Source organism: Kwoniella dejecticola, chromosome 1 (assembly GCF_000512565.2).
Source record: "Kwoniella dejecticola CBS 10117 chromosome 1, complete sequence".
NCBI lineage: Eukaryota > Fungi > Basidiomycota > Tremellomycetes > Tremellales > Cryptococcaceae > Kwoniella > Kwoniella dejecticola.
Genome location: NC_089301.1, coordinates 2,865,242 through 2,890,707, shown reverse-complemented (window position 1 = coordinate 2,890,707; position 25,466 = coordinate 2,865,242). Strand labels below are relative to the sequence as shown.

The 25,466-nt window shown below is 48.3% G+C and overlaps 10 protein-coding genes across 10 annotated transcripts; 5 read left to right on the top strand and 5 right to left on the bottom strand.

The window, feature by feature from the left end:
- Positions 1-214: 214 nt before the first annotated feature.
- On the bottom strand, positions 215-801 carry I303_101068 (uncharacterized protein; the record flags this gene model as incomplete). Its single annotated transcript, XM_018404434.1, has 2 exons — positions 215-500; positions 581-801. The coding sequence occupies 2 exons, from the start codon at positions 799-801 to the stop codon at positions 215-217; spliced, it is 507 nt and encodes a 168-aa protein (XP_018267088.1).
- A 914-nt stretch (positions 802-1,715) lies between these two features.
- Positions 1,716-3,211, top strand: I303_101067 (uncharacterized protein; the record flags this gene model as incomplete). The annotated part of the gene is made up of 7 exons (XM_065968267.1): positions 1,716-1,778; positions 1,865-1,931; positions 1,992-2,057; positions 2,160-2,197; positions 2,316-2,573; positions 2,743-2,962; positions 3,084-3,211. The coding sequence occupies 7 exons, from the start codon at positions 1,716-1,718 to the stop codon at positions 3,209-3,211; spliced, it is 840 nt and encodes a 279-aa protein (XP_065824339.1).
- A 285-nt stretch (positions 3,212-3,496) lies between these two features.
- On the bottom strand, positions 3,497-8,521 carry I303_101066 (uncharacterized protein; the record flags this gene model as incomplete). Its single annotated transcript, XM_065968266.1, has 28 exons — positions 3,497-4,168; positions 4,230-4,250; positions 4,309-4,460; positions 4,514-4,579; positions 4,646-4,791; positions 4,846-4,887; positions 4,938-4,970; positions 5,023-5,293; positions 5,354-5,468; positions 5,520-5,554; positions 5,605-5,724; positions 5,769-5,841; positions 5,903-6,037; positions 6,091-6,140; positions 6,209-6,333; positions 6,393-6,406; positions 6,470-6,514; positions 6,565-6,640; positions 6,692-6,760; positions 6,825-6,855; positions 6,914-7,031; positions 7,092-7,170; positions 7,228-7,656; positions 7,719-7,820; positions 7,877-7,949; positions 8,007-8,022; positions 8,096-8,117; positions 8,178-8,521. The coding sequence occupies 28 exons, from the start codon at positions 8,519-8,521 to the stop codon at positions 3,497-3,499; spliced, it is 3,474 nt and encodes a 1,157-aa protein (XP_065824338.1).
- Positions 8,522-9,473: 952 nt separating this feature from the next.
- On the top strand, positions 9,474-12,027 carry I303_101065 (uncharacterized protein; the record flags this gene model as incomplete). The annotated part of the gene is made up of 8 exons (XM_018404431.2): positions 9,474-10,025; positions 10,207-10,541; positions 10,693-10,774; positions 10,861-10,991; positions 11,082-11,254; positions 11,383-11,516; positions 11,618-11,756; positions 11,918-12,027. 8 exons carry the CDS (start codon positions 9,474-9,476, stop codon positions 12,025-12,027), a joined length of 1,656 nt encoding a protein of 551 aa, XP_018267085.2.
- A 473-nt stretch (positions 12,028-12,500) lies between these two features.
- On the bottom strand, positions 12,501-13,641 carry I303_101064 (uncharacterized protein; the record flags this gene model as incomplete). The annotated part of the gene is made up of 4 exons (XM_018404430.1): positions 12,501-12,643; positions 12,788-12,884; positions 12,982-13,069; positions 13,199-13,641. The coding sequence occupies 4 exons, from the start codon at positions 13,639-13,641 to the stop codon at positions 12,501-12,503; spliced, it is 771 nt and encodes a 256-aa protein (XP_018267084.1).
- A 473-nt stretch (positions 13,642-14,114) lies between these two features.
- Positions 14,115-15,614, top strand: I303_101063 (uncharacterized protein; the record flags this gene model as incomplete). The annotated part of the gene is made up of 3 exons (XM_018404429.1): positions 14,115-14,534; positions 14,633-15,355; positions 15,477-15,614. The coding sequence occupies 3 exons, from the start codon at positions 14,115-14,117 to the stop codon at positions 15,612-15,614; spliced, it is 1,281 nt and encodes a 426-aa protein (XP_018267083.1).
- A 536-nt stretch (positions 15,615-16,150) lies between these two features.
- On the bottom strand, positions 16,151-17,390 carry I303_101062 (uncharacterized protein; the record flags this gene model as incomplete). Its single annotated transcript, XM_018404428.1, has 3 exons — positions 16,151-16,689; positions 16,854-16,925; positions 17,132-17,390. 3 exons carry the CDS (start codon positions 17,388-17,390, stop codon positions 16,151-16,153), a joined length of 870 nt encoding a protein of 289 aa, XP_018267082.1.
- A 609-nt stretch (positions 17,391-17,999) lies between these two features.
- I303_101061 (uncharacterized protein) lies at positions 18,000-20,420 on the top strand (the record flags this gene model as incomplete). The annotated part of the gene is made up of 7 exons (XM_018404427.2): positions 18,000-18,124; positions 18,228-18,323; positions 18,551-18,809; positions 19,082-19,494; positions 19,708-20,144; positions 20,232-20,305; positions 20,394-20,420. 7 exons carry the CDS (start codon positions 18,000-18,002, stop codon positions 20,418-20,420), a joined length of 1,431 nt encoding a protein of 476 aa, XP_018267081.2.
- Positions 20,421-20,778: 358 nt separating this feature from the next.
- On the bottom strand, positions 20,779-22,940 carry I303_101060 (uncharacterized protein; the record flags this gene model as incomplete). Its single annotated transcript, XM_018404426.1, has 2 exons — positions 20,779-21,018; positions 21,159-22,940. The coding sequence occupies 2 exons, from the start codon at positions 22,938-22,940 to the stop codon at positions 20,779-20,781; spliced, it is 2,022 nt and encodes a 673-aa protein (XP_018267080.1).
- Positions 22,941-23,238: 298 nt separating this feature from the next.
- On the top strand, positions 23,239-25,101 carry I303_101059 (uncharacterized protein; the record flags this gene model as incomplete). Its single annotated transcript, XM_018404425.1, has 6 exons — positions 23,239-23,308; positions 23,368-23,566; positions 23,785-24,390; positions 24,492-24,598; positions 24,693-24,796; positions 24,895-25,101. The coding sequence occupies 6 exons, from the start codon at positions 23,239-23,241 to the stop codon at positions 25,099-25,101; spliced, it is 1,293 nt and encodes a 430-aa protein (XP_018267079.1).
- Positions 25,102-25,466: the final 365 nt, after the last annotated feature.

The following is a 25,466-nucleotide window of genomic DNA, read 5'->3' as shown; positions in this document are numbered from 1 at the left end:
AATTTCGGCTTCCTTGACATCTTTGATACATTTCCATTCCCGCTTCCTACCCTTTTTACAACTATATATAGCTACTTCCTCCCACTCTTAATGACCATGAGTGCGCTTTAGATATCATCATGCATCTCAGTTGACATCTATTAACGAGCGTACAGCATTGTCTCTTTGTTCTGCTGATTACAGGATCACTCGCATCACCACAGCAATAAAACTATCAATCGCTTGTAGCTGCATCCCTTGAATGTATACCACCATGACTAAAGTATTCCTCTTTCATTCTCGTTTCATCTTCGCCACCAGACTTACCGGTCGTCGTGACTTGCTCCACAAGAGAGGCGGATGGTCCTCTTGATACGGTCGGAGAAGTATTCTGAGGCGAGGAGGGCGTCGAAGCTGATTCGTGCCAAGAGCGAGCCGTATGATCTGACATGTGCTTGTGGTATCCCTCTTCAGTATAGCTGATCTCCTTAGGTTGATGAATCACGGTGCAATTACTTTGGCTGTGAAGGGATAAAAGAGGATTAGCCGTGTCTTCCACCTCGTAGCGTCAAAAGCAAGCATATCAGGCGTAGTGACTCACCTGCTCTTTGTCCTTGTTGCAATTGCTGCCAGTGATGTCCTAGCTTTGTCTACCAGTTCCTGGAGATCACGCGGAAAGTGGACCTTGAAGCTATTGTTGTTACACGATATGGTTTGAGCGGCAGAGCTGGGAGGGTACTCGGACGATGCCTCTGCAGGGTTCACGCATTCTCTATGCCCTAAGTCGGTGTCGCGATGTTGCTGCTGCTGATTTTCGGCCATGCTATCCAAAATCTGCCAAAATACCGAGACTTTGGGATCTGTTTAACAGGTTTACGAAATCGAGCTACAGCGTGGGATGGGAGGATGAGTCGGATGGAAGATCGCCACCCATGTCCCTGACGCTGATGGTTATCAGCAAGCCGCCGCCGACCTTCCAGCTGGTGCCCCTTCGGTGTGACTGGAGCTACAATGGAGGTGTCCCCAATGCGAAGGCCTCATGGATGATTCAACGTCTCAATGCGAGGTATGACGGTTGGAGTGGGCTTCCGCTTGAATGGCGCGATGATCAAAGGAATTTGCCACCTGGTAATACCTGGATCCTTCTGCGTAACTCAGACCCTTGCTGACAGGTCACTTGGTGATCAGGAAAGGGTCAGTATGCATGTATGCACTCATCACGCATCTCTACATGCAGTGCCGTACGTCTCAGTCTGGATGCAGAGACGAGATTAGATAAAATCGATTGCCCGGTAACCCTCCGAGGCTAACGTAACTTGAACACTCAACACGTCATTCACGCGATTAAGCGAGACCAAACTGATGTCAAAATCTCATTCAACCTCTTGATCAACTATGCTATGATCCATCCGGCAAAGCTTCCCTTTCTACGTCTCCCTCTCTCATCATTTGCACTCACTCCTTTCAAGGACTACGCCCGACAAAGCAAGCCAGAAGCCCGCTGTAAAAGGAGTGACATCATTCCTTGTATATCCAAGCGGCATAGACTCCCCCTTCCCCGTATATAAACCTCACGATATTCGGATTGCTCTCGAGACCGACCGACTTCTCGCGTTTGTTCACTTATCCTACTCGCCTTAGGCTTGACTTGGGAACCTCTACCTGATCACTACCTGATCGATTCCTGTCGACTGGATTGTACGTATCATCGTGGGACGAACGAGTGGAGACTTAGCATGGTCAAGTACTCTTATACCCACCTGGACGAGTTCTTCGTCCTTTCGCAATGGAAAGACGATGTAAGTGAGCCAGACCGGTCATACGGATCATCAGGAGTAGGAGTAGTGAAGAGTACTGATGCATGAATCGTGAAAATTACTTGTAGGTCAAAGGTCCCTTCGGTCTTCATCCTCCTCCAGGCGACTGGGCGTCCTTCAAAGCCAAGATAGAAGGTGAGCTATTCAAGCCATAGAACGCTGCACGTGTTTCCTATGCTCATTGATGTCGAATAGCTCTGAACGATCAGTGTCCACCTGGAGAAAGCGTCAAGGTCATCTTCGCTGCTAGACACGGTCAAGGTGAGTGGGTGTCAAATATTGCATGTTGACCGTGTCATAACACAATTCGTATACTCTGATTGAGGGAGTACAGGGCCGCTGACCCTCCTCGCGCCATGATAGCTGAACATAACGCAATCATGGACAAGTATGGACCCGGCGTGAGTCTTTGGGGTCAAGCTGCTCTTGATTCGCTCAGTCTTCTGCCATGCCCGTTGATGTAAAAGACCACATTCCAATGCTATCCGTACTGATGTAATTTACCGTTTGTGTCATCAGGCTCAAGTCAAATACCCAATGCTGGATCCAGATCTCACACCTCTCGGCCGCTCGCAGGCATATGAAACTCGTTTGGCTCTGCAGCGCGAGATTCAAAGGGGCATGCCGATCCCTACTAAGTGGTTCGTCAGTCCGCTGAAGCGCGCCGGAGAGACGTGCGGTATAGAGTGGGGATTCATGTTTGCAGATGGATACGATATCGACGGAGGAGGATATACAGGTGGGAAAGGGCATGGGGTGCGAGCCACTGTGATTGAGGTGAGTCTTCGTGTCCACTCACCCGATCCCCATCTCGTCAGTGTGATGTTCATCCCATCCATTCGCTGCCGACTATCACTGTTTCGACCATGGACAATGTACAGCATTGAATCAGGATTGCTGATCATCGATTTCTGATTGCCGCTTGTTCTCATACCATACCACGCAGAATATAAGAGAACATTTACATGTACATCTATGCGACGCTCGATGTCCCATCTCCACACTCAAAGCGCAGTTCACATCGTTCACGTACCCCGCAGAAATCACAGACGAAGATACGCTCTGGCAGCCTATCGACGTGCGCGGGAGGGAGACTGAAGAGGAATTAGTAGCCAGGCGAGGGGAAGGGATCAGGGAGATCCTGGAAAGGAGTCAAGGTGATACTTGTGAGTCGGGAGATGAACTACCTCCTGCTCCTGATCTCCATTTCCTGGTTTCCTTTACAAGTCCAGCCAGACATTTAGTCGAGCTGACTGAGCTATCTGTGATCATGACCATGTCATCCAGACATAAGCTTGACTGCCCATTCGGGCTCGCTGAGGGGGATCTACAAATCGTTGAATGTGATTCCTAGGAAAGTCATAGTCGGAGAGATGAACGTCCTGGTAATCAGAGTCAAGGAGATCCAAGATTGAGTATACGCAACAGGACATAACGCAACCTCAGCATTCTTCACGACGGTTTCATGGACAGTCGCTTGCATCAGAAGACTTAGGAACTATAACGATACATGATGTTGTACGAGTACAACATGAACATGACAGAACGATTACATGCATACATATAATGATGATACCTAATATCGTATACCACAACTGTACAACGTGTCCCACAATGTTGGATTTAAATTGACGGAAGAGAGAAGGTGAATATACTATACAACATTGAGTTTGTGTCATAACCATGAGGACCTAAGCCACTCAGCCCATCTTGGCCTTTGAGATCTTCTCAAAAACATACATGACTCTTCCCGCTCCTCCACTCTCGGCAATCCTCATCAAATCATGCTTCTTCTTCCTATTCATTCCTAATGGATCATCATACTCTTTCTCATCTGAGCTGGTGCCGTTGCCATCGTCTCCGTTTCCATTCCTCGAAGCAGATTTACCTTTACCTTTGACTTTGCCGTTATTGTCATCGTTTCCGTTACTGGCCTTCGATTTTCTTTTAGCAGGTACGATCAATGTGAACTCCTCGGACTCAGACTGAACTTCTTCGTCTCGGTCTTCATCCTCATCAGCCGAGTCCAATACCTTATCAAGCATCTGATCTCTCTCTTCCTGTCCTTCGTCTTCGCTCTCGCTATCCTCGATCCTTCTCTTTTTCTTGGAATTTCCACTACTGCCGCCAGAGGACTTCCCGTTGTTGTGATTTGTCTTCGAGGACTGTGTCTTGCTCATGCTCTTCTTGGGCGACATTTCTTCAACTTGGGAAGCAGCTTCTATCATCGAACTCTCGTCCGAGTCCCAAGCAGAGTACAATAGATTGTAGAGCAACGAATCCCCGACGTTGCGGAACGAATGATGGTCGAAACTGTCGAAATGAGACCACTTTCTGAGAGCTCGCAACTTCTGTTGTTGTTCCGCGGCGGCCTATGCAGTACAGCAACAGGTCAGTCCATCATCTAGCAACTTCAGGAAACCAGGCACTGACCTTCTGGAGCATCTTGGCAGTCTACATTACACCTCCGCATCAGCTACATTCCGATCGACCCGGCCAGACACACACTCACAGGCTTAGGATCATATTGAGCTGCATTGACAAACCCTTTCTTGGCTTCCTCATCTTCGCCATCATCCTCATCGTCCACTATCGTACTGCTTTCCTCGCTGCTCATGTCGGCCCCCTTGTGACTCGTATTGCAATCGCATCCGAGCAAGTCGTCTGGAAACACTGGTCAGCGAATATTGAGAGTATCATATGATGGCCTCGCTCACGGGTTTGACAACCATCAGTCTTCAGATTCAGGGTGAAGATGTCTCTCAGTTCAGCATGAGAAAACGCTAAACCGATTGGTCAGCTGCGGCACCTTCTCCGTCATTTCGAGGTAAATGGTATTGAATACATACAGTCTTTACTTTCTTTCGGGGTTTCACCTTGTTCCATCATCTGATCTGAAAGGCCCATCTTAGTGATCTGCCTTTGATAGACTTTCTCGTCAATGGCGTTGGTGGTGAGGAGTCGATAGATGTAAACAGGTTTCTTCTGGCCATCACTGCGTCATACGTGGATAAGCATTATGTTCTTGCTGTCGGGTTCAGCGGCTTACCGATGGATCCGAGCCATTGCTTGAAGGTCAGTAGAGGGATTCCTGCAACCAGATTTAGCTTGGTCCGTTATAGCTATGTGAAGCGAACTTACCAATCACTATCGAACAGGAAGAGCCTCGATCCACTATAATTTTCGTAAGCTGCTTGGTCCGTTTGGCAGTCTGTCAAGAGCTTACCCGATCAAATTGAGCCCCACTCCTCCGGCTTTGGCACTCAGTAAGAAGACGAAACTGTCTTCTCTTCTATAATCCCTGTTGAAGCTATCGACCAGATCCTGACGTTGTTTCTGGGGAGTGCTTCCGTCCAATCTTATGTACGGGTATTTCCTGATCTTCAGCATGTCTTGAATCAGATTCAGAGTGGACGTCCAATTCGACACTACCACAACCTTTTCTTTGGTCTCCTGGAAGATAGAGTGAAGCATTCTGTCAAGTAATTGCATTTTACCTGAAGACAAAGCAGATCTTGATCAGCAATTGGGGATTTAGTCATAACTAGTGGACATACCGCTAGTAGTCACATCATTGACGTTGACATCAAGCGGGATCGCAGATTTGGCTTCACTATATGCGGTCGCTAGGCCGTCCATCGCGGGCCCGTCATCGTCCTTTTTCCTCAATAGCTGCGTGACGGAGTAAGCATCAAATCGGCTGAGACGCAGAAGTCAACTGACCATTGGTGAATTCGATATCTTCCGCATCATATCGACTAGAAGTAGGTCAGTGAGAGCACAGCATGATAGCGCGGCAGCAACTGACTCAGACCCAAAGATTGCTGGCCCCTTCCGCCCATGAAGCCTGCTGTTATGGATGGATTGAGTAGCTTCGTGAAGACCGATAATTGAAGCATAGATGGTGCCACGAAGAGAACGTATTCGTCTATAGTCGCAAGTCAGCACGATCGCTGGGCAAAGCCCACCCACGCTTAGGAGGCAAGAAGTTCTCCATTACATCAGCTGTTCTACGCAAAACAAACTCCCTCGAGAGCTTGTTGAGCTAGGAAATTGGCGGGTCAGCAACATTCAGAAACGAATTGCAAGGATGACAGATGACTCACCTCAGCAGCCTTCTCTTCACCTTCTTCAACGATTTTCTTACTCGCGCCGACAGCTCGTCCAGCCATGATCGGTTTCTCGTAATGCTTGTTAAAGGCTTGATACCTGCCTAACAAATTAGGGCAAGTGAAGTTGACCTGCAGAGGGAACAGTGAGCCCCTCACGATGGCGTCAGGTCGAGGTAGCTTACCATCGCCCAGTACTCAGCTAAATCGTTCTGGATCGGTGTACCAGACAGGACTGTTCGAGGGTGATTAGCTTACTGAACCCTATTCAAGGTTGAAGGCAGATTCGAAGTTCGGACTGACTGATCCGCCGTTCCGTACTAAGCTCCATCAATGCTTTGGTCGTCTTGTTATCCTTCGACTTCAATCGCTGACCCTCGTCGCACACTATCAAGCCAATAGGCGGTACACAGGCTTTCAATTTCTTGCTATGAACAGAACGACATTAGCAGTTCTCAACTTAGTCTGGGCAGGTCTTCGGACTTACATCTCCTTTCTCAACTATCGCCCACGCGCGAGACGATCAGCTTGATCAAACGAATAAATGATTGAAATTTGACTCACCCTCTCATACCCGATGATCAATACTTGAGTGTAGTCGGTAGCCACCTAAGTTCACAATGAGAATTGCTGCAATCATTGTCGCAACGGCAACTCACAAAAGCTTCCACCCTCTTGTCTGCACCATCAACAGCCAATACCCTGATCGCTTTGCTCGTTGATTTGGCCGAAGTCCTATGGTCTGACTCAGCACCGAAATAGAGGATTATCAGTCATTGTACATACCATTTCTTGAACTCCTTTTTCCAATTCTCGACCAGTGTGACTGGACAAACAACCAATACTTTCTGCACACTTCTCGTTTTCATCAGTCTGATCTTGGACGTTGAAAAGTCTTTTGAGGAATTCATGGACTCACGTAGAGCTCCTGTTGTAAAAAGGAGATTGGACTGCGATATTGTCAGCGACCATACAGCGATGTAGAAGTTCGTGGGCATAGCGGCTCACACAGCAATGTATTGATCAAGGCTATTGTCTGTAACGTCTTACCCAGACCCATATCATCCGCAAGGATGCAGCCTTCCGCTTCGGCGGCAGTGTAGCCCATTACACATCGGTAGAGGAACTGAAAAATGATGTTTTGTTAAAAACCTATCGCAACGTCTGGGTGAAATCGTGAACTCACCTTGACGCCTTCTTTTTGATGATCTCGTAGTAGCGATCCCAAGATGGGATCGACCACGACATCGACCAGATCAAGGTCGCTGCATAAGACTCTGTTAGTAACTCACAGATTAGCCGAACTAATCAACACCACTCACGGATCTTTCTTCTTCCACATCTTGACCAGATTCTCAGGTGGTCTCGGCATCACGACAGCACCTTCAGCGTGCGGGTTATACAGCGCACCACCCCACTCCAGCCTTTCTTTACTACTTTTCTCGCCTAAAACGATTTTCGAGCCTTTGATTTTCGATTTGGAAGGGGGTGGATTATAGAACGATTTTGCAGGAATAGGCTTCGAGACTGGTGTAGTGATTTCGGATTTGTGAGATAGGGGAATGCCTGCTGGCGCAGCGGTCAAACCTCCAGACGTTGTTCTACCTGGTATATATCCAGCAACGGGTTTGGGGGCATGCGTCTGAGTGGGGGCTTTGAATGGTTTAGCGAATGTCGTGGCTCGATAGGCAGTCGGACCCAGCGATCCGGCAGCTTTTGGCTTATTGAGAATGGTTGTCCCTGCCTTATACCTGATATGGTCTGTGAGCACAATCCGTGGATCATTTACCTGGAAGGTCGGAACTCGACTTACTCCGTTAGATCTATCTCTCTGTCTATCAGAACATCGAGACCACCGATCTTCCACTCTTGATCAGCACCAAGCTCTCTTCCACCTGTACCTGTGGTTCCTTTGCTGTTCAATCTCGCATAAGTCACCTTCCGCCGGGTTTTGTGAGATGCGATGCTCACTAATTTCCTTCTTCATCGACCATCGTGATCTTCTGACCCTCAAGCTTGATGAAAGCGTCGGCATCCCATGTCTCTACAAGAAGGTACCAAGTCAGCTCTGAGCTCAGTCTTACATGCCATTGTGGGTGACGAGATGACCTACTATGCTATACCAAGGAATGTCACGCAAGTCAGCACGGGCCATTCGCCTTCCTTGATAATCCTTGATAAAGAGCTCACCTTCTTCTGTTGCGGCTTCCTCCTATACGGTTTTGTCAGCTGGTAAAGTCCCAAAGAGTGAGACACAAAACAGCTAACTCACCACTGCACAGCAAAGTACTGTGCATACTGACCGGGCGTGACCACATGATACATCGCTCTTCCACTCATTCCTACGGTCGTTTCCACTCTCGGCGCATCTATAGCTCTTTGTTTTCCTCTTGCGCTGGTCGATGGTCTCGATGGACCTGCATGAGGGGTCAAAGGAATGGGTTGCGGGGTAGGAAGGACTCCGAGATCTGCATCTTCCTCATCGTCGTTCGCAGGATCGGATTCTGAGCCCTCGGAACATGAATCAGGTATGTGGTCTGCCTGAGTAGGTACAGAATCGATGATTGCGCTTAGACCCCTCCGCTTGGAAGGTCCAGCCGTAGGAGAATAAGTCATTGTGAGCTGCCCAGCCTCTTATGGATGAATGTAGCTATCGAGGCAAGGAAAAGGGGAAATTGAGAGGATGAGCATAGATAGGTAGATGATATTTGATGGTGGCCAACATTACATTATTTTCTGTCAATCCAATTCCGCGCCTGTCTTTGAACGCGTCGAAGATTGCGGTAGATGACATCAACCAGGCGGACATCGCCGAGTTCTATTCATGTTGTCGTAGAATTCCCAGAGTTTTAGGATGCACGGACAGGGCACGTGTGAGGATTCTGGGAAAACTGTTGCCTCGATTACGATGGGAAAAGGTACGACGACATCCCGGTTTTTCAGGGTTGATGGGTTGATGGGCTGATGGGCATGAGAGTCGTTAGTCACTGGGGACTCCGTTTTGATTTGAGCCGTTTCCCGATGATGCAAAGGATGTCGATCGATCGGACAGAAACCAGAATAAGGTAATGTTGCTTCGGCGCATACGGTGCGTGGAACGTGAGATGCAACAAGCCGAGACGGCTCAGACAATGACGACTGCTTTCTGCCATTGGGGACGATGTCCGAGCAAGGTTCATATGTCCATATCTTTGTGAAGCAAGTCATTTGCTTGTTGTCATAGATACTTGTTAGCACTAAATTAGTTGAGTCTGTTGAACTTTGATCAAGTCAAATCAAAGATTGTCGTACCACAGTCTCTCGAAGTCATCGCTACTTGTTCGAAGCTATAAATATCTTGAACATCCATCCAACATTCAACATACCTTGCGAACTCGCTCAATCTGGATTGGAGTTTCAGGCGATAATCTCATCTTACCATCACGCAAAGATAATCATCGACCCAGTCCGTTGATCTCCGAGGGTAATTGCAACGGCTCTTGTGTACAAAAAAGGCATTACTGCAAATTCCTATCAAACACCCCAATCTTCCAACGTCTCGCTGCTTGCCCACAACAATCTTCGCAAGATGTCATCAAGTGATCTATCCTTATTGACTCCCCCCGACTCCTCCCCTGGCTCACCTACGAAGACCCAACACTCCCATAACGATCAATCCCCTTACTTCCCACCTACTCCTTCAGAATCGGAATCCGGCTCAGGCTCTTGCTCAGAAAGTCGTCGTAAATCGCCTGTGAATTTACCGACGAAGCAAAACACCTATACCGACTCGCTCTTATCCCTCGCTGATAATGTGACTTCCGGTCTCACTTCCTCGATATACTCTCTGGGCGGTGGACCGTTAATAAGTATCGCCAGACTAGCTATATTGTCAATGATGAGCTCTCAAATCAATTACGGCCAATTGACTATAATCACTCCTCAAGGCGAAGCTCACACTTTCCCCCAAAAGGACAGTAAGGCGGGTATAACTACGGACGAGGAGAAAGAGGAAGGTGTGACTATAAGAGTGTTGAAAGATAGTTTCTGGTTGCGGTTGGTAGCTCAGGGTGATCTGGGTTTCGCGGAGGCGTGCATGATGGGTGAATGTGAGGTGGATGATTTGGTACAGGTCTTCAAGGTGAGTGACTGACTGAGACCAGAAGCAATCTTCAGACGGCGTTACCGATTCAGGGTACAACAAAGGACGAAGGACAGATTGGCTGGGCCCGGTGGACTCAATGAGTCTGATGGGGATCTGCAACCTTGCGGAATGACCTGGAGTGGAGATTAGACGCTGATCCCCCTTTCGATTGCGATAGATATTCATCAAATCCTCATCCCAGTCCGCCCATATCTCAGGCGTCCGAACTATCCCTTCACGTATCTTCTCCCTGATCACTTCCTTGACAAATTCGCGATTCGCAAACACCATAACCAATTCGATATGTAATATTTCCGCGCACTACGACTTGTCCAACGGGATGTTCAGCTCGTTCTTGAGTAGAGATATGACTTATTCATGTGCAATCTACCCGGAATTGGATAAGGATTTGTACGATGGGAAGGAATACCAGAGGAGGCAGGGGAAGATTATTGATATTTATGAAGAAGATGGGAAAGATGAGTTGGAGGAAGCTCAATTTGCCAAATTGAGGTGAGTTCCAACTGTATTGAACTGGATCTAAATGTCTATACTGAATACTGTAACTTGGAAATCGGACGATAAATACTTTGAATTATAAAAATTATAAAAGCCGTATGATAGGGAGTAAAAATGCTGATCGAATGCAATGATACACTCGTAGGCATATCATCAAGAAAGCAAATATCAAAGCTGGTCACAGAGTATTGGAGATCGGTTCAGGATGGGGTAGTCTGGCTATTGAAGTGAGTCCGGTTGTTTGACCTTGGACCCGCTCTCCTTGTTTAGTATTAGCCTTAGTGTTGATCGTGTGTTGTTCCTCGGATAATAGGCAGTCAAGATGACGAATTGTACGGTCGACACCATCACCCTATCGGCCCAACAAAAAGCTCTCGTGGAAGATAGGATAAAAGATGCTGGGTTGGCAGGGCGGATCAGAGTCTGGTTGATGGATTATCGAAAGTGAGTTCGTCTACCCAACCCACCTCTTACAGGTGGATACCGCAGGAGACGAGGCATGGTCAGCTGATAGTGAGAGCATCATGGCTGTAGACTACCTGAATCGTGGAAAGGCACTTTCGACAGAGTCGTCTCTATCGAGATGTTGGAAGCCGTAGGCAAAGAATACATTCCTGGTTATTTCGGTGTATTGAATGAGATGTTAAACCAGCAAGGTGTAGCTTGTATCCAAGTGATCACTATCCCCGAATCGAGGTTTGAAAAATGTGAGCTGAATCTCCCGTCCCGCATTCCCGCATTCCCGCTTTCGTTCTTTCGTTCCAGTTTTCGAAAGTCGAGTATAAGTCCTGGTAATCGACCTCGCTGATAACATCTGGATCTGGGTGACTTGTAGACCAACAAGAAGTCGATTTCATCCGAAAATGGATATTCCCAGGAGGGTTCTTACCTACAGTCACCTACGTCACTGAGTCAGCTACCAAAGGTGCCCAAAATAGACTGGTTCTGGACAGTATATCCAATATCGGGGTAAGTCACCGTCCTCCTTCCTGGCTTTAAAGGCCATTTTCATGCATCTTACGCTAATCTCGATATTAAACTGTCTTGCTCCTGGATATCGTTTTGTTCAGCCCCACTACGCAAGGACATTACGAGAATGGAGACATCGTTTCGTAGCTAATTTCGAGGATCAAGTGGTTTCTGCCTTACTGGATGAGCATCCAGAGATGAATGAGGAGGATATTCAGGTGTTCAAGAGGAAATGGATTTGTGAGTGATTTCTCCCATTTTGCTCTGGGCATTGGGCATGGTGAAACGTGCATTGTGTATTGTGCGGTTGTCCTCACCTTCAACTTGCTTGCCGTCTTCAAATACCGTTGAGCGAATCCGAACTGATCATATTCGGTGCAACATATTCGGTGCGACCGCAGACTACTTTGCTTATTGCGAAATTGGATTTTCGGAGCGTGTGCTGGGCGATCATATATTCACGTTTGTCAGAGAAGGGTATTCGGAATATGGTTGTTCGTCATTTGAGTGATTTTTAGGTGATTTCGATTTGCACTAGGCGTCATCTTTGCCACTGCAATTGTCAGTGTCAACGTCTATCAAGTCAAGTGGAGTTAAGGTGGACTATGGTCAGTTAGCATAAAATAGTATCAGTAAGGATAGAAAATAGATGGAATGTCGTCTATCGTCGAAGTAATATCTAGGACCGATCTTGAGAGATTTAGGTTTTGACTCAGTCAAAGTCAATGTTAATGCAATATTAATGGTACTTCTCGTATGGGCGACTAACAACGGGTGTTTTCTGTGCAGTGAATCGGAATGAACATGGGCCCGGCCATGAGATACATGATCGATACAACAGAGTGCTTATGATTCCACTGCCTATCCAGATTGTCATCAGCTCGGTGTCCACAGACAAGCATTTTCAGACTAAGAGATAAAGCTCACCAATATACAACAAGATTTAGTCACTCCTGATACATGAATGGTTGGTCACGGGCCACTTCATCGCTTTCGGAACAGAGCTTTCTTAGCTTGTTTCCTATCAGCCAACAACCCCGACTCTTCCAAATGCATACGAGCTAATTTCAGATGATACGGCTGTAAAGGTCCGTCCGGATGAGCAGAATGAGGTTGAAGGTCTTTGGCTATGTGCCCATAAGCAGAAAATCAGCATGTCTGTTCCCACAATGTGTCCATTGATCTGTCCGTACTGTGCGTGTCAAGAAGAAAAAAGGTCAAGGAAGGAGAGAGATGTAGATGGATCGAATGTGTCCGTGTTCGACACTCACCCAATTCAATCACGTCAGCAACGAATATCTTGGCCATACCAGCTACGACCATCGATACTTGTGGAGACGCATGTTGGTCGTATAATTCCCGATTGAGCTGGTGAAGCGTACGAATGAGTCAACGGCAAATATCTTTTCTTTCGCTCGCGCGCTCGCTGCGACGGACAGACATGATATGTGAAATTGACACATACCCTCTTGATGGCATTTTTGTTCAGAGCTACCGTGGAGAAAGTGTCGAATCGTTTGGCTTGTTCCGCATCCAGTTGGTCGCGTAGTAGGCTGGCGAGTGAACGAGAAGTAAGCGAGTCAATCACAGGGCACGTCATATCAGCATAAGTGGACAATAGCGCTGTCTTGGACGTGGACGTCGAGGTGAGGAAAAGGCCTGAAGTGGGGACATCAACTTACAAAGTCTCTGCTCTTCGCTTTTTCCCTTTCGCATCAATCTCTTGACCCCTTTTTCTTTCCCTTTCTCTCTCCAAACGCATTCGAGCATGTTCAGATAACTCCTTCTCCGATCTTTTGGTGGTGCCACTCCGTTGAAGGGACGATGAAGCTCCTTGCCCTTCTCCCTCCTGACCACCCTCGATTTCCTGCTCCTGCCCTTGATCTTGATCTTGGTCTTGTTCCTGATGATCATCATGATCGTCCTCATCGTATTCTTCATCGTATTCCTCGTTGAGCCGCCTCTTCGCCCTTGGCATAGCTATGAGATCGTTCTCGTCCACATCGTCGTCCTCGTCTAAGAGTACCCTGTCCAATCTCCTTCTCTTGCCTGTCTTCTTGGGTGATGAGGTGCCCGAGGGAGTCGGAGACCCCCTTGCGGAAGAGGGTAAGGCCAGATGCGACATCACGGGGTCTTATGGTCGGGGTGATGGTATCACAGCTCGAGGATGAGAAGAAGATGGAGAGGACAGACGACTAAGGTTGACAAGCAATAACAATACTTGTAAGTGGAGGGAGAGTGGGTAACGGGATCAAATTTCGAATGAATTCAAGCTTCTAGGTCATTTCACGCTTGGACCACGGAAGTATGTTATTGTTATTGTCCTCATCTTGTCCTGCTGACAGTTCATACAGCTTGCTCACGCTAGACCAGAAAGCATTTGGGAAGATGAACAATTGTCTTGCCGGACCCTCGAGGCTGGGGCTTTCTCCGCTCGCTCGAACAACTCTCAAATGTCCAAGTCCGCCTTCGATCCGTATTCAGACTCTCTTCAGCCGGAATCTCTCTTCGGCCTCTTCGCGAATACGGCATGGCTCATTTATATCATCTCCTCGAACTCGCATACCTTCGAGACATGGGATATCTCCACACCGTCACATGCGCTCGGGCTTAGCGCCTGGACTAGGCGTCCGGTCCTTCTCTATACTCCCCGCATCCCTCAGTCCAGAATCACCTCAAGTAACAGAAGAGACCCTACACACCGCTTCTACAACAGACGAACAGCTTACACCCGTCTCAACATTTTTCGACTTCATCGTACATCCTCTTTCCGATGGATTAATGGATATCCCCCATCCATGGGGATACGGCGTCTCCATTATATTCCTCACTCTGGTTGTGCGGTCAGTATTCACTCTGCCAATCTCGTTGTGGCAGCGAAAACGTTCTTTGCGAGTCAAGAATCTAGTACAGCCAGAGTTGAAGGTTATCAATGAACGATTAGCGCAGTCCGTCATGATTGACTGCAGGAAGCGTGGGGTGGGGTATGAACAATATACCCTGGAATTAAGGAGGCAGGTGAGTCGTCTTAGTGAGACTCGTGTGTATGTGTAAAAAGGCATCGCAGAGTAACGTCAGTCAAGGCAAGCTGACTTGGAATGAATGTGCGTGGATAGGTCGAGAAAGCTCAAAAAGCCTTGCACAAGAAATATTCTACAAATCCAACAATAACCACCTATTCACCCTTACTAGTCCACATCCCCATATTCGTCACTCTTTCTCTGACTATTCGACGGACCCTTGAACTCGCGAATTCACCATTCTTCGATGAGAGCTTTCTGTGGTTGGATAAACTGGGCGAAGTGGACCCGTATAGCATTTTGCCCTTAGTAGGCTCTTGCTTGGCTTTTGGAAATGCAGAGTTGATAGGTAGGAAACCCAAATCTTCTGCGGAAATAACGGATGAGGCTATAAAAGCGCAACAGACCTCGTCGTCTTCTTCTTCTTCTTCTTTACATTCCTCACAAACCACTTCACGGACTCCACCTCGACACGATCAACAGTCATCAAACCCAAAACCATCTCCCTTGTTCTCCAAGCCCTCATCCTCATCTTCTGCAGCATCTACAACAACAATACCAAACGCTCAAAAACCACCGAATCAAAGAAGGAAACTAACGACCACATCGACGACTTACGGGGTATTACAGCAGATCCAACGTGAGAAACGCAGAGCTGTAGCAGGAGCAGGTTTGGTGGACGTAGAGAAAAGTCCAAATCCCAATAGGACCGCGCGATGGAGCCCTGCGAGACAACAGGAAGTGCGGAGGGGTTTCATGGCGTCCGTACTTAGATTCAGTGCGGTTGGTTTTGGCTTGATCGCTAGTCAGATGCCTGCTGTGAGTGTGACTCGAATTGCTATCCCTCATTTCTCATTCTTCAATTCCCAATCTTCCGTCAGTAGTCAGATCGAACGAACGCTCATTGGATCGCTGCTGTTGGACTGTATTCGATGATTAGGGTGTAACGCTATACTGGGTGACTTCAATTGGATTCTCGTTCGTGCAGAATTTGGTATTGAGCTGGTATCCCCAGTACAAAGCTGAGCGGGAGGCTGCTAAGCGAGTGGCTGTTACGACGGACAAGTCAGTAGTATAAGATCAGGCGTGCGCTTTCGTGATGGAGCTGCGTCATACTCTTGGTCTGGTAGTAAGGACGGGTGTAAGGCAGAATAGTGTGAACGGTTGAGAAATGGCATTGTAATTGACAAGGATAGTATCGACCTATCATATAGACACAGCATACTCGCATACACACAACTCTTTGTAGAACACAATGTATTTTTAGCGCATCGAAGTAAGCCGGATTCACCATTTAAGGTATTTAGTCTGAGGCTGCAAGACGCCAGCTAAGTCCAACGGCTCAACGCTGTTGTTCCCTTTCCGCGGTTGGCAGTCAGACGTATTGTGAGACGCTGAAAGAACAGTCTTCAGGTGATGATGATGCATGTTTTACGGAGTATGTATGATTTTACACAGTGTATTTGACTCAACATCCACCTCGCGATCTGCTACTTCAGCCTAATCAGGCTCAGCTACGTGACTTTGCCCCCCAGATTTCCGTCTGTCAGTCTGCGCCTCAGCGTCGACTTAAGCTGGGACTCCCGCGGTAAGATTATCCCCTAGCTTCAATCTCTACTTCTCATCCTCGCCCATGAGATCACTCTGCTCTTTATGTCCCCTCCACTTCGGCAGTCCATCTTTGACATCGACACACCGTCTCTCATAGAAGATATGACATTGCGCCCGCAATTCATCTGGGAATCCTTGTTGTTTTCTCGCTCCTTTACCTGAATCGCCCTCTGATCCGTGATTTCCTTTTTTCCCTTTCTTCCCTTTCCCTCCATTCTCCCTATTGACACCCGGAGCGTCGCTGTTTGCGTTATCCCCATCGTTTTCCTTTTTAGCGTCATTCTGCTTGGCTTTATCCACTTCTTTATGTGTTCGGGTCCACTCGAAACACGGTGGAAAAGCCATGATCATATTCCGGCCTTCATCCATCAAATTCGAGCCGCACGCCCGACACGAGATCTTACGTGGTAAAGGCGTAGGTGTGGAGGATAGAGGGTGGACTTCCCCGTGTGCGGAAAGGAAGCCGAGCCATTCAGGAGAGGCGTCAGAGTCGAGCCGGACGTTTTTCTTGTGGAATATCACCGAGTGTTGGTATGGTGCGCCTGAGTCGATAATGCATCGGTCAGCACAATCTCACTGCTAAATCAACTACGGCAGAATGAATGAAGCATGCGATTTCTGTACCCGAAGATGCAGTACCAACTACAACACTAGGAACGAGTACAGATCTGAACCCATAAACAGATAGATCGTAGATCGTACTCACCATGTAGCCGTTGACAGTCCTCACAATGACATATCTTCGAATTGGACGGATCATCGTTGTACACGAAAGCGACTAAACACATAAAAGTGCCATGTCAGGTCAATATCAGTCTGTTCGCTCGACTACTTCGCTCGACTTCTCTCACCCCTCACCTCACCTCGCCTCGCCTGAACGCAATCTGCCTCGCACTGGGATATCTTCCTCCTGTCTTCTCTCACTGGCGCTCCCAACACGGCCGAGCTCGGTGGACTGGAGCTGGACCAGAGACCTTCACATACCCTTTCCGCACCAACAACTCTCTCTCCACTTCGTCTCCCACCCCTCTTTATCCGCGCCCACACTGAACGGAGGCTGTTTCAACCATTCGTCGTCCTCGTGATTCTCCTCCTTCATGTCTTCGTCTTTGCTCTCACTGTCTTTCGAAGCTTCTGCTGCCTTCGTAGAGGCTTTCGAGTGATCTTGGTCGGATCGGACCCTCTTAGTGGGTGGTCGGACAGTATCGGGGACATTGTCGTTTTCGTTATCGTTGTTTGACATGTTGTGGTATTTACTTAGTCTGCTTGAATTCGCTTGATCGATCAGTGTTGAATTTCAGCTGCGATGAACAGCAAGATGGACAGAAATAAATTAGATACATCGTGCATTGTACAATACTACATTATATATATTTATCAGCTCCTATATGCTGCTGCGACTGATTCACGATCCATCGCCTAAACGATCTTATCGATAAAAATGCAATTGAATCGAATCGTTGACGTCAAGATAATTAATCCGTTCCAGCAATAGGCGACAGATCGGATCGTTGAAATTTACGAGATCCATCCCATTCCGCTGGAATTGCATTCTACCCATGCTACATATGGAGACTCCGCACTTAAGCACGTGAGATACACATGAGACGAAGATTACTCGTAGAACCTAAAGTCAAAGTCACTGCAAAGACCAGAGACAAGAACATCCAATGCGAGCTATCTTCTGTCTAGTTGCTGAAAGATTCAACGCATCCTTCAATTTAAGGAAGAAAGACATACAGATCCGCGAGCACACAAGCACACTGGATTGCTCAAGATCAAGGGAAGGCAGCTTCTGCCGGTATCGGACACTCGCAATCGGCAGCGCACACCGAAGACCGTGACCGTCAAGATGGCCCAGCATCTCTCTTCGAGCGAAATCAATAAGCTATGTGCGGATCTGGTATATCAAGTGGCCTATGCATTCTACGATACACCTTATATAATCATTCTGAAGATGATGGTGCATGACAATGTGTAGGTCTAATCACAAAATCATGACTATCATAGTCTACAGAATCTTATACATAGCTCGAGGTGATGGTTAAGCTGATAATGGATCATGTGGATATGCGGACAGTACCACCGAGATGGAACTGGCTAATAAAGTCGGATTGACGAGTCCTGAAGTGAGGAAATATATGGGTACGCTACATATGCATAGGCTTGTACGGCGGTGAGCTATGACTTTTACTTCATCAGCGACAATGTATCCCAAGAAAAGCTGACCCAGCTCCCTATCTCTCTATCACCCCGCCGCAATCCTCATCGATACTCCGCTTCTGTATTCGATCACCTACGATCTCGACGCCTTCTGGTCCTCTCTATCTTAACCATCCGTAACCTTCACTCATCGAACTCGGTGTACCTTTTTCTCCATCGTGCGGTCGTGTGCCAACTCAGTCATGTGAATAAGGAGAAAGTACCTATACCTGAATGGCGACTCAAACAACTAGCTGCACAACCTGAAAAGCTGAACCAACCGCTCAAACCGGGTCAGCCGAAGCCAGGAGCAATAGACAAAGATGGGAAACCCTTAATCATCGAGAGAGAACGTACGAGAGATGTTCATTACTGGTATTTGGATTATAGGGAGTTCGCGAATGTCGTTAAATACAGGTTGGCGATTATGCGTAAAGGGATAGATGATAAGATCAAGCAAGTGAGTGATAGTGGTGTCCCTCTTCGTGCTTGTGGTCGTGGTCGTGGTCCCGTCTGCGTCTGCGTCTGGTGTATGATTGTGCTTTGCTTTGCGATCTGAAACAATAAGTCGAAGCTGGAGACGAACATGGGCAGATGGCCGTTTGAGGCTGGGCTATACGGCTCGCGTTCATGCTGGACTTTCGACTTCCCTGGAAAGCAGCGCAGATATCGTACAAAACACAAGTGAAAAGAAGGGACCAATGCTCATGTGTAATTTCATTTCGATCGTAGGAAGTAGGCCACCGAGGATACATCTGTCCATTAGACGGCCGGATATATGACCCCCTAGACCTATCCAACATCTTCGACCCATACACAAATACATTCAAATGCGAAGACTGCCAAACAGAATTGATAGAGCACGACCCCTCCACTGCGTTGGACGGGAAAAACACCACCTCGCAAGACGCGATGCAGCGGTTCAACATTGCCACTGCGCCCATCAGGGATGCGTTGAAAGCTGTCGAAGCTCAGACGGTACCGTCGTTGAATATCGTCGTGTGGATAGCGCAGAACGTGAAGACCACTGTGAAAGGTTCAGAGGGCGATGGGGCAAACGGAGAGAAGGAGAAGAAGTTCGAAGTTGTTTTGGGCAAGGATGAGAATGAGGAGAAAGAAAAGGAGAGGTTGGCGCAACAGCAGAGGTGAGTCGCTTGTCATTTGTCACTTGTCACATGGCACTTGACGTTGTGCTGTCCCGTCCTTTCGTTCTCCCCCCTCTTCTGATATGATCGGCTCTGATTGTCGAGCCGAGAGCCGAGTCGAGCCTCACTTGATGAATTGTCATTCGAATCAATCGAATGGGTTCTTGATTAAATAATTGACAATCTGTTAATATTGATCTTTCTTTTTCGCAGAGAACAAAACGCCCTGCCGCACTGGTACACCCACTCGACAGTCACAGGCCAAGCGACGACTCTGGGTTTAGCAGACCAAAAGCGAAAGCGGATACTTGCCGAACGGCTGAGGGGCAATGGCGGAGCAGAGGAGATTGAGGATGAGTCTCTCAGGGCGCATTATGAGATCCTTGATGAAGATGGGGATGGGGATATGGATGGGGATATGGATGGGGATGAGTTTGAAGAGACTCCGACTCCTACGATTGAGAAGGAAATACCGATACCGGCTATCAAGGTTGAAGCACCAATTCAAGCAGGGCAATCCCACCGAAATGGGGATGAGGAAGAGGATGAGGACGAAGATGAGGGGATGGAAGATATTGCATCTGCGCCTCTCTCAGATGCGTATATCGGTGCGAATGGTGGTGCGGAGGGAAGTGGGAAGATGGTCAATGGTGAGTGACTCATTTAGCCAAGAAAGCGAGGGTCAGCGCTGGCCATGAAGTCATCACAAGAATGCTGATCTGGTTTCGAGTTTTCAGTCGGCGGGATACCGAAACCCATCGAGGATGTCACGGACGATGATCATGAACTGATGAGTACCGAGGAGTACGAGGTGAGCTCCTTACATACTCAATTCAGCTTCAGAGTTAAGATCGACTGAAGAGATAGGACGTGTATGCTGACTATGAGAGAATGGCCAGGCGTACGCTCAAGCGATGTATGGGTGATTTCTACCATTCCTGTTCGGTCTCAAGTATATTGAGGATGGGAGGATGGGAGAATGCGATATGCAAATATGAGCTGGAAATGTCCTATGGAGCATTTGCATCGGAGAAGATCGGGCAAGTAGAAAGGCGTATCTCATCTGATAAACAGATCAACCCATATTTATTGTATAATCATGTTGTCATATTACACACCCACCCACTCAAGCATCATAAATTATCAAACCGCCAATGCATCCACGCATCATAGAGTAGCCAGGCCACCAATGAGCCTTACATGGACCGTGCAAAATAACGAGTGCCCAATGCTCACGACGATAGAAGGGGTATATACCCATGTCGGCCTCCACCCCCAGACAGCTTACACACTAGGTATAGTCCCCATGCCCATGCCCATGCCCATGCCCATGCCCATACCAACTCCGACGCCCATACCGATACTATACCCCAACAACTGATTCTCGCATATCTTCCTTCGTTCTCCAGCTGCGAGACGCTCAGCTTCGGCGTCAGCTAAGATCATAGCTGCGTGTCGAGCTGCGGATTGCAGGCGGAGAGTGTTATTGGACAGATTCGTTAGATAGGAATTATGGTTCGCGAGCTACGAGGAGATCGAAGTCAGTATCTCGTATACCGTATATCGTATAGCGTATAGCGACAGGAGTCTCGGATTGCATGAGACGGTGAGCAAGTGCGATGGAGAAACGAGATTTTCAAGATGCAATTACGCGACCAACTCACCTCTGTTTCCCAGGATGAACCCCCGAAAGAGACCTTGACCCCCGGCAATTCAGCCATTATTCGATTCTCCTCTTCTTGGCGTCTTTGCTCAGCTATCTCAGCCGCGTTGTCCTTCATAAGCTCAGGCTCAGGCGCAGATGTAGGTGCAGGCTTATGTTCCGCAATGAACGGTTTATGTTCCAGCTGGAGATTGACTGGCGGAGTGGGTGGACGAGATCCTTCATCTTCAATCTTCGACTTCAATTCTTGCGTCTGTTCACTCGGAACAGCGGGCGATAGATTGCCTTGAGGAGTACTTGTGCTTGGACTTGTACTTGCATCAAATGTAGTCGCAGCTGTTGCTGAAAGAGAAGCTTGTGCTTGTGCCCGCGCTTGGCCGAATGGTTTACCCGTATAAGGATTAATCACTATCCCAGTAGTGGGTATGCTTGATGTACTCTTAGCTGGAGCATTGATCGACGTCGGACTGGCTGTGGGACTGGGTTTGGTTTGTTCGGGAGTATTCAAGCTGTTATTGTCGATGATGGACGTGGAAGAAGGAGAGGTCAAGGCGTTCTTCCTCTCGGACCAAGATAATCGCGGTGTGGTAGCCGCCGGTCCACTGGGCGGTATCACGGATACTGACGGTGTGGAAGGAACAGATCTAGGCTCGTCCTTCGAGCTTGAGGGCGAGATCGGGTTGGGAGTAGCGACAAATCCAGCTCTGTTCAGACCCAAGGGACGGGCAATAGGGGTGGTGAGATGCGCTAAAGCTCTTGGACCGGTAGGAGGGGCGCCTAAGGGGATCCTCTCCGATCGAGGCGCAGAAGGTGGCATTCGATGCATGTGCTTCGTTCCGCCGAGCGGGATGGCGACAGGGATCGGACGAGTCGGAGCTGCGGCTGGGGCTGCTGTCGGTGCTGGTGCAGATGTAGGATTTGTCGGCGCAGGAGCGGGAGAAGGTATTCTAGAGGTGCTCTTCCTTTCCGGGGGAGGTGCAGGAGGAGGGGATCTGCTTCTTGATGGATATCGACGTTTACTTGGTGATGGTCTTGAAGAAGGTGATCTGGTAGATATCGAGGATATTATCGAAGGTGATCTCCTACGCCTATAGCTTGACGGGGGAGGTGAATAAGGCGATCTGGATCTCCTATCGTAATACCCTCTTTCTCTTTCCCTATCTCGATCTCTATCTCTGTCCCTATCGCGCCAATCTCGCTCGCGTTCTCTTGTGTAGCCCCTGTAAGGCGGGGGAGACCTGGACCGGCGCCTGGATATTGGCGGAGGAGGGGGGGATCTGGGTCGAGGAGGTAATCCAGCTGGATTCGAAGACGTTTTCAAATTACCTTTACCTGTATCGGTGGAGGACATAGTAGTGGTAGTAGTAGAGATGATTTGACCTTCTTCAGGCGTACCTGTTCTACTCCGACTTCTTGACCTGGAGCTCGAACGTGATTTTGATTTCGACCGTGATCGAGGATGAGGGGCTTTCGAGGGTGAATAATCGGATGAGAATGAATACGATCTACGAGTCGTCGGAGCACGTCGATCGTACTCCCTATCCCTATCTCTTTCTCTTTCTCTGTAGTCGTCTCTACCACCATCACCATAGTATCCACTTGATCTCCCGTCTCTGTAATCTCGAGGATCTCGTCTGCTATCGTATTCCCTATATCTCGAACTTTCCCCTCGATAGCGATAATCGTCTCTCTCTCGCTCGCGATCCCGGGATGACCACGGCGGCGAGTCGTCTCTGTACGAATGCCTATAGCCTCTTGGCGATGGTGAGGGTGAGCGAGGCATATTGAGGATGGGTCTGTCCTGGTTGTTTTGATGCAATGGTTCTGATCAGGAGAGAAGTAATGTCAAAACACTTTTCAACTTCAGCCTGGAGAGGTAGACGAGCCAACGGAATCAATTTGCGCCATAAGCAAGAGAATGTTTAACCGAGGTTTAGCCGGCCAGGCCATATAGCCGGTGGAGTATGTCCACCTGACTTGACTCACTTCTTACGAGGTCATGTAGAGCACACTGGTCTTATTGTTTGTCTTCTTGTTACAATGTTGACTGGGGCAGCAGTCGCGCACATCAAGCTGACAGGATGCTCAAGGCTACTGCGATTGCTCGATCGAGAGCCTCAACAATAGGATGGATAGGGCTCGGAGCTATGGGTGAGGCAGCGTCGATATCGACATTCAAGGTGACGCAGAGCTGACAGCGAGGCGAACAGGTCATCCAATGGCTCTGAACCTGTTCACGAAGACTTATCTCGCACACCAGAGTCAGTCGGGGAATACACGGATACAATCACCAAAGTACACGATATGCGAGCAAGATGAGGGTAGGGTGTCTTCTTTCTTGTCTGAACTTCGCGAAAAGGGAGGTAGTGAGCTGGCGTCTTCAGTGGAAAGAGTGGGAAATGGAAGGGAGTGAGTAACATTGTTTCTGCGATTATGTCCATCAATCGTCCCCCCTGTGATTCATGCCATTCACGCGAACACCCACAGATATCCTGAATCACCCATAAACTCTGGTTGCGTGGACCTTAATCCCGTCCTTCAAGCTGGATCACTTGTCTTCCGTTTCCACTATATTATCAACAACCATTCCTGCCGGTTTGCGTATTATTGATGATGGTTTGATGCAGGATGGCTAAGGCGGCTTCCCGCATAATCACGATGCTCCCCTCTACGCCTCAAGTCGAAAGCGTCTATCTAGACGGTACAGACGGTATTCTTCCCGGGTTACTCGCCTTGTCAGACGACACACCCTCTCTCACCTCTTCATCTCCTTCATCTAGCCCTCGCAGCCAAGAGATCAAAGAAGGCGGAAGTGAAAGTGTCCAGAGAGTATCATCATCCACGACATATTCATCCGGTTTGTCATCCGGTAAAACCCCATTGATAGACTCTTCAATCACCATCACACCCCCATCCTCTTCGGCTTCCACTTCCGCAGGGGCGATAGGAGCCCACACACTCTTAGTGGACTGCACCACCCTCTCTCCTACATCAGCCACCTCAATAGCCCAGCGTATCCATCAAGAGACCTTAAGCAGGGTGTTCATGCTCGACGCACCCGTTTCAGGGGGTACAGTCGCAGCCAAGAAAGGCGAACTTACCATCATGTTCGGCTCGCCTTCTGCCGCCGCGACCGGCCTGGCCGTACCCCTGCTGAAGACTATGGCGAAGGGTGATAGGGTGGTGTATTGCGGTGGGAATGGGAAAGGAGTAGGAGTGAAAGTGTGTAATAAGTAAGTCAAGTCACTTTAACCTTTTACAACTCACATCCCAACCACAGAGAGGCAATTATAGCTATAGACATAGATAAGATGGTTGGCTTATATGCGGGCAGCTTGATATTAGCGATCAACCAAATCGCCCTAGCCGAGGGTCTAGCACTAGGTGAGAGTCTAGGTATAGATCCGGTATTGCTACACGATGTGATCAACACTTCTTCAGGTGGGTCAGCAGACGGTATACGGTATCCGCATCCTGTTTCACGAATACAAAACCGCTAATTGTCCATGTCGCTTTCACTGTACTTGGCGAATAGGTCAATCGTGGTCTTCCAGAGTGAATCCGCCGTTGAAAGAGATAGACGGGTCTCCGGCATCAAGGGATTACGCAGGCGGTTTCCAATCACGACTCATGTTGAAGGTGCGTGCGTAAAAACATAGTGGTACTGTGATCTCGTCTCATACCTTCCGCGATTGTTGTGCGAAGCAACTGATCGTTGTTGAATTGTGCCATCGTAGGACGCAGGATTAGCGTTGGAGGCAGCCGCCGTCCTAGATCTACCTATACCGATGACATGGGCAGCTAAGAGCATATACGAAGCTGTATGTCGCGAAAGCGAGGGGGAATGGGCTACCAAGGATTTCAGCGTGGTCTATGAATGGATCAAGAAGAAGCAATTGGAAGGTGTGGAAAGGGGTTGGAAAGCTGATCCGACTGAAACTTGAAGCTTGAAACTTGAAATTCACTTTCGGATACTGTTACTTTCTGACTCTACGATGGCCCATCTCATTGGATACAGTGTCATGATGCCGATGAGGATGAGGAGGATGGTGTTGCATGATGAGTTGATGTATATATACAAATTGCCACTACTTTGCACTACAGTATGAATACATAAATACAACAGTGTAGTCACATAGACCCAACGGTCTTTCTGTATAATATCGTCCACACCACACTCTCATACAGTAGATCACAATCCCTGAAGCAGCCTACCACTTTCATGACATCTCGACATTTCGAACTTAGGATCTTAAAATCTTCTCCAATTCCAATCATTCGCCCACTTTCATGTTTACAGCGGTCTCCG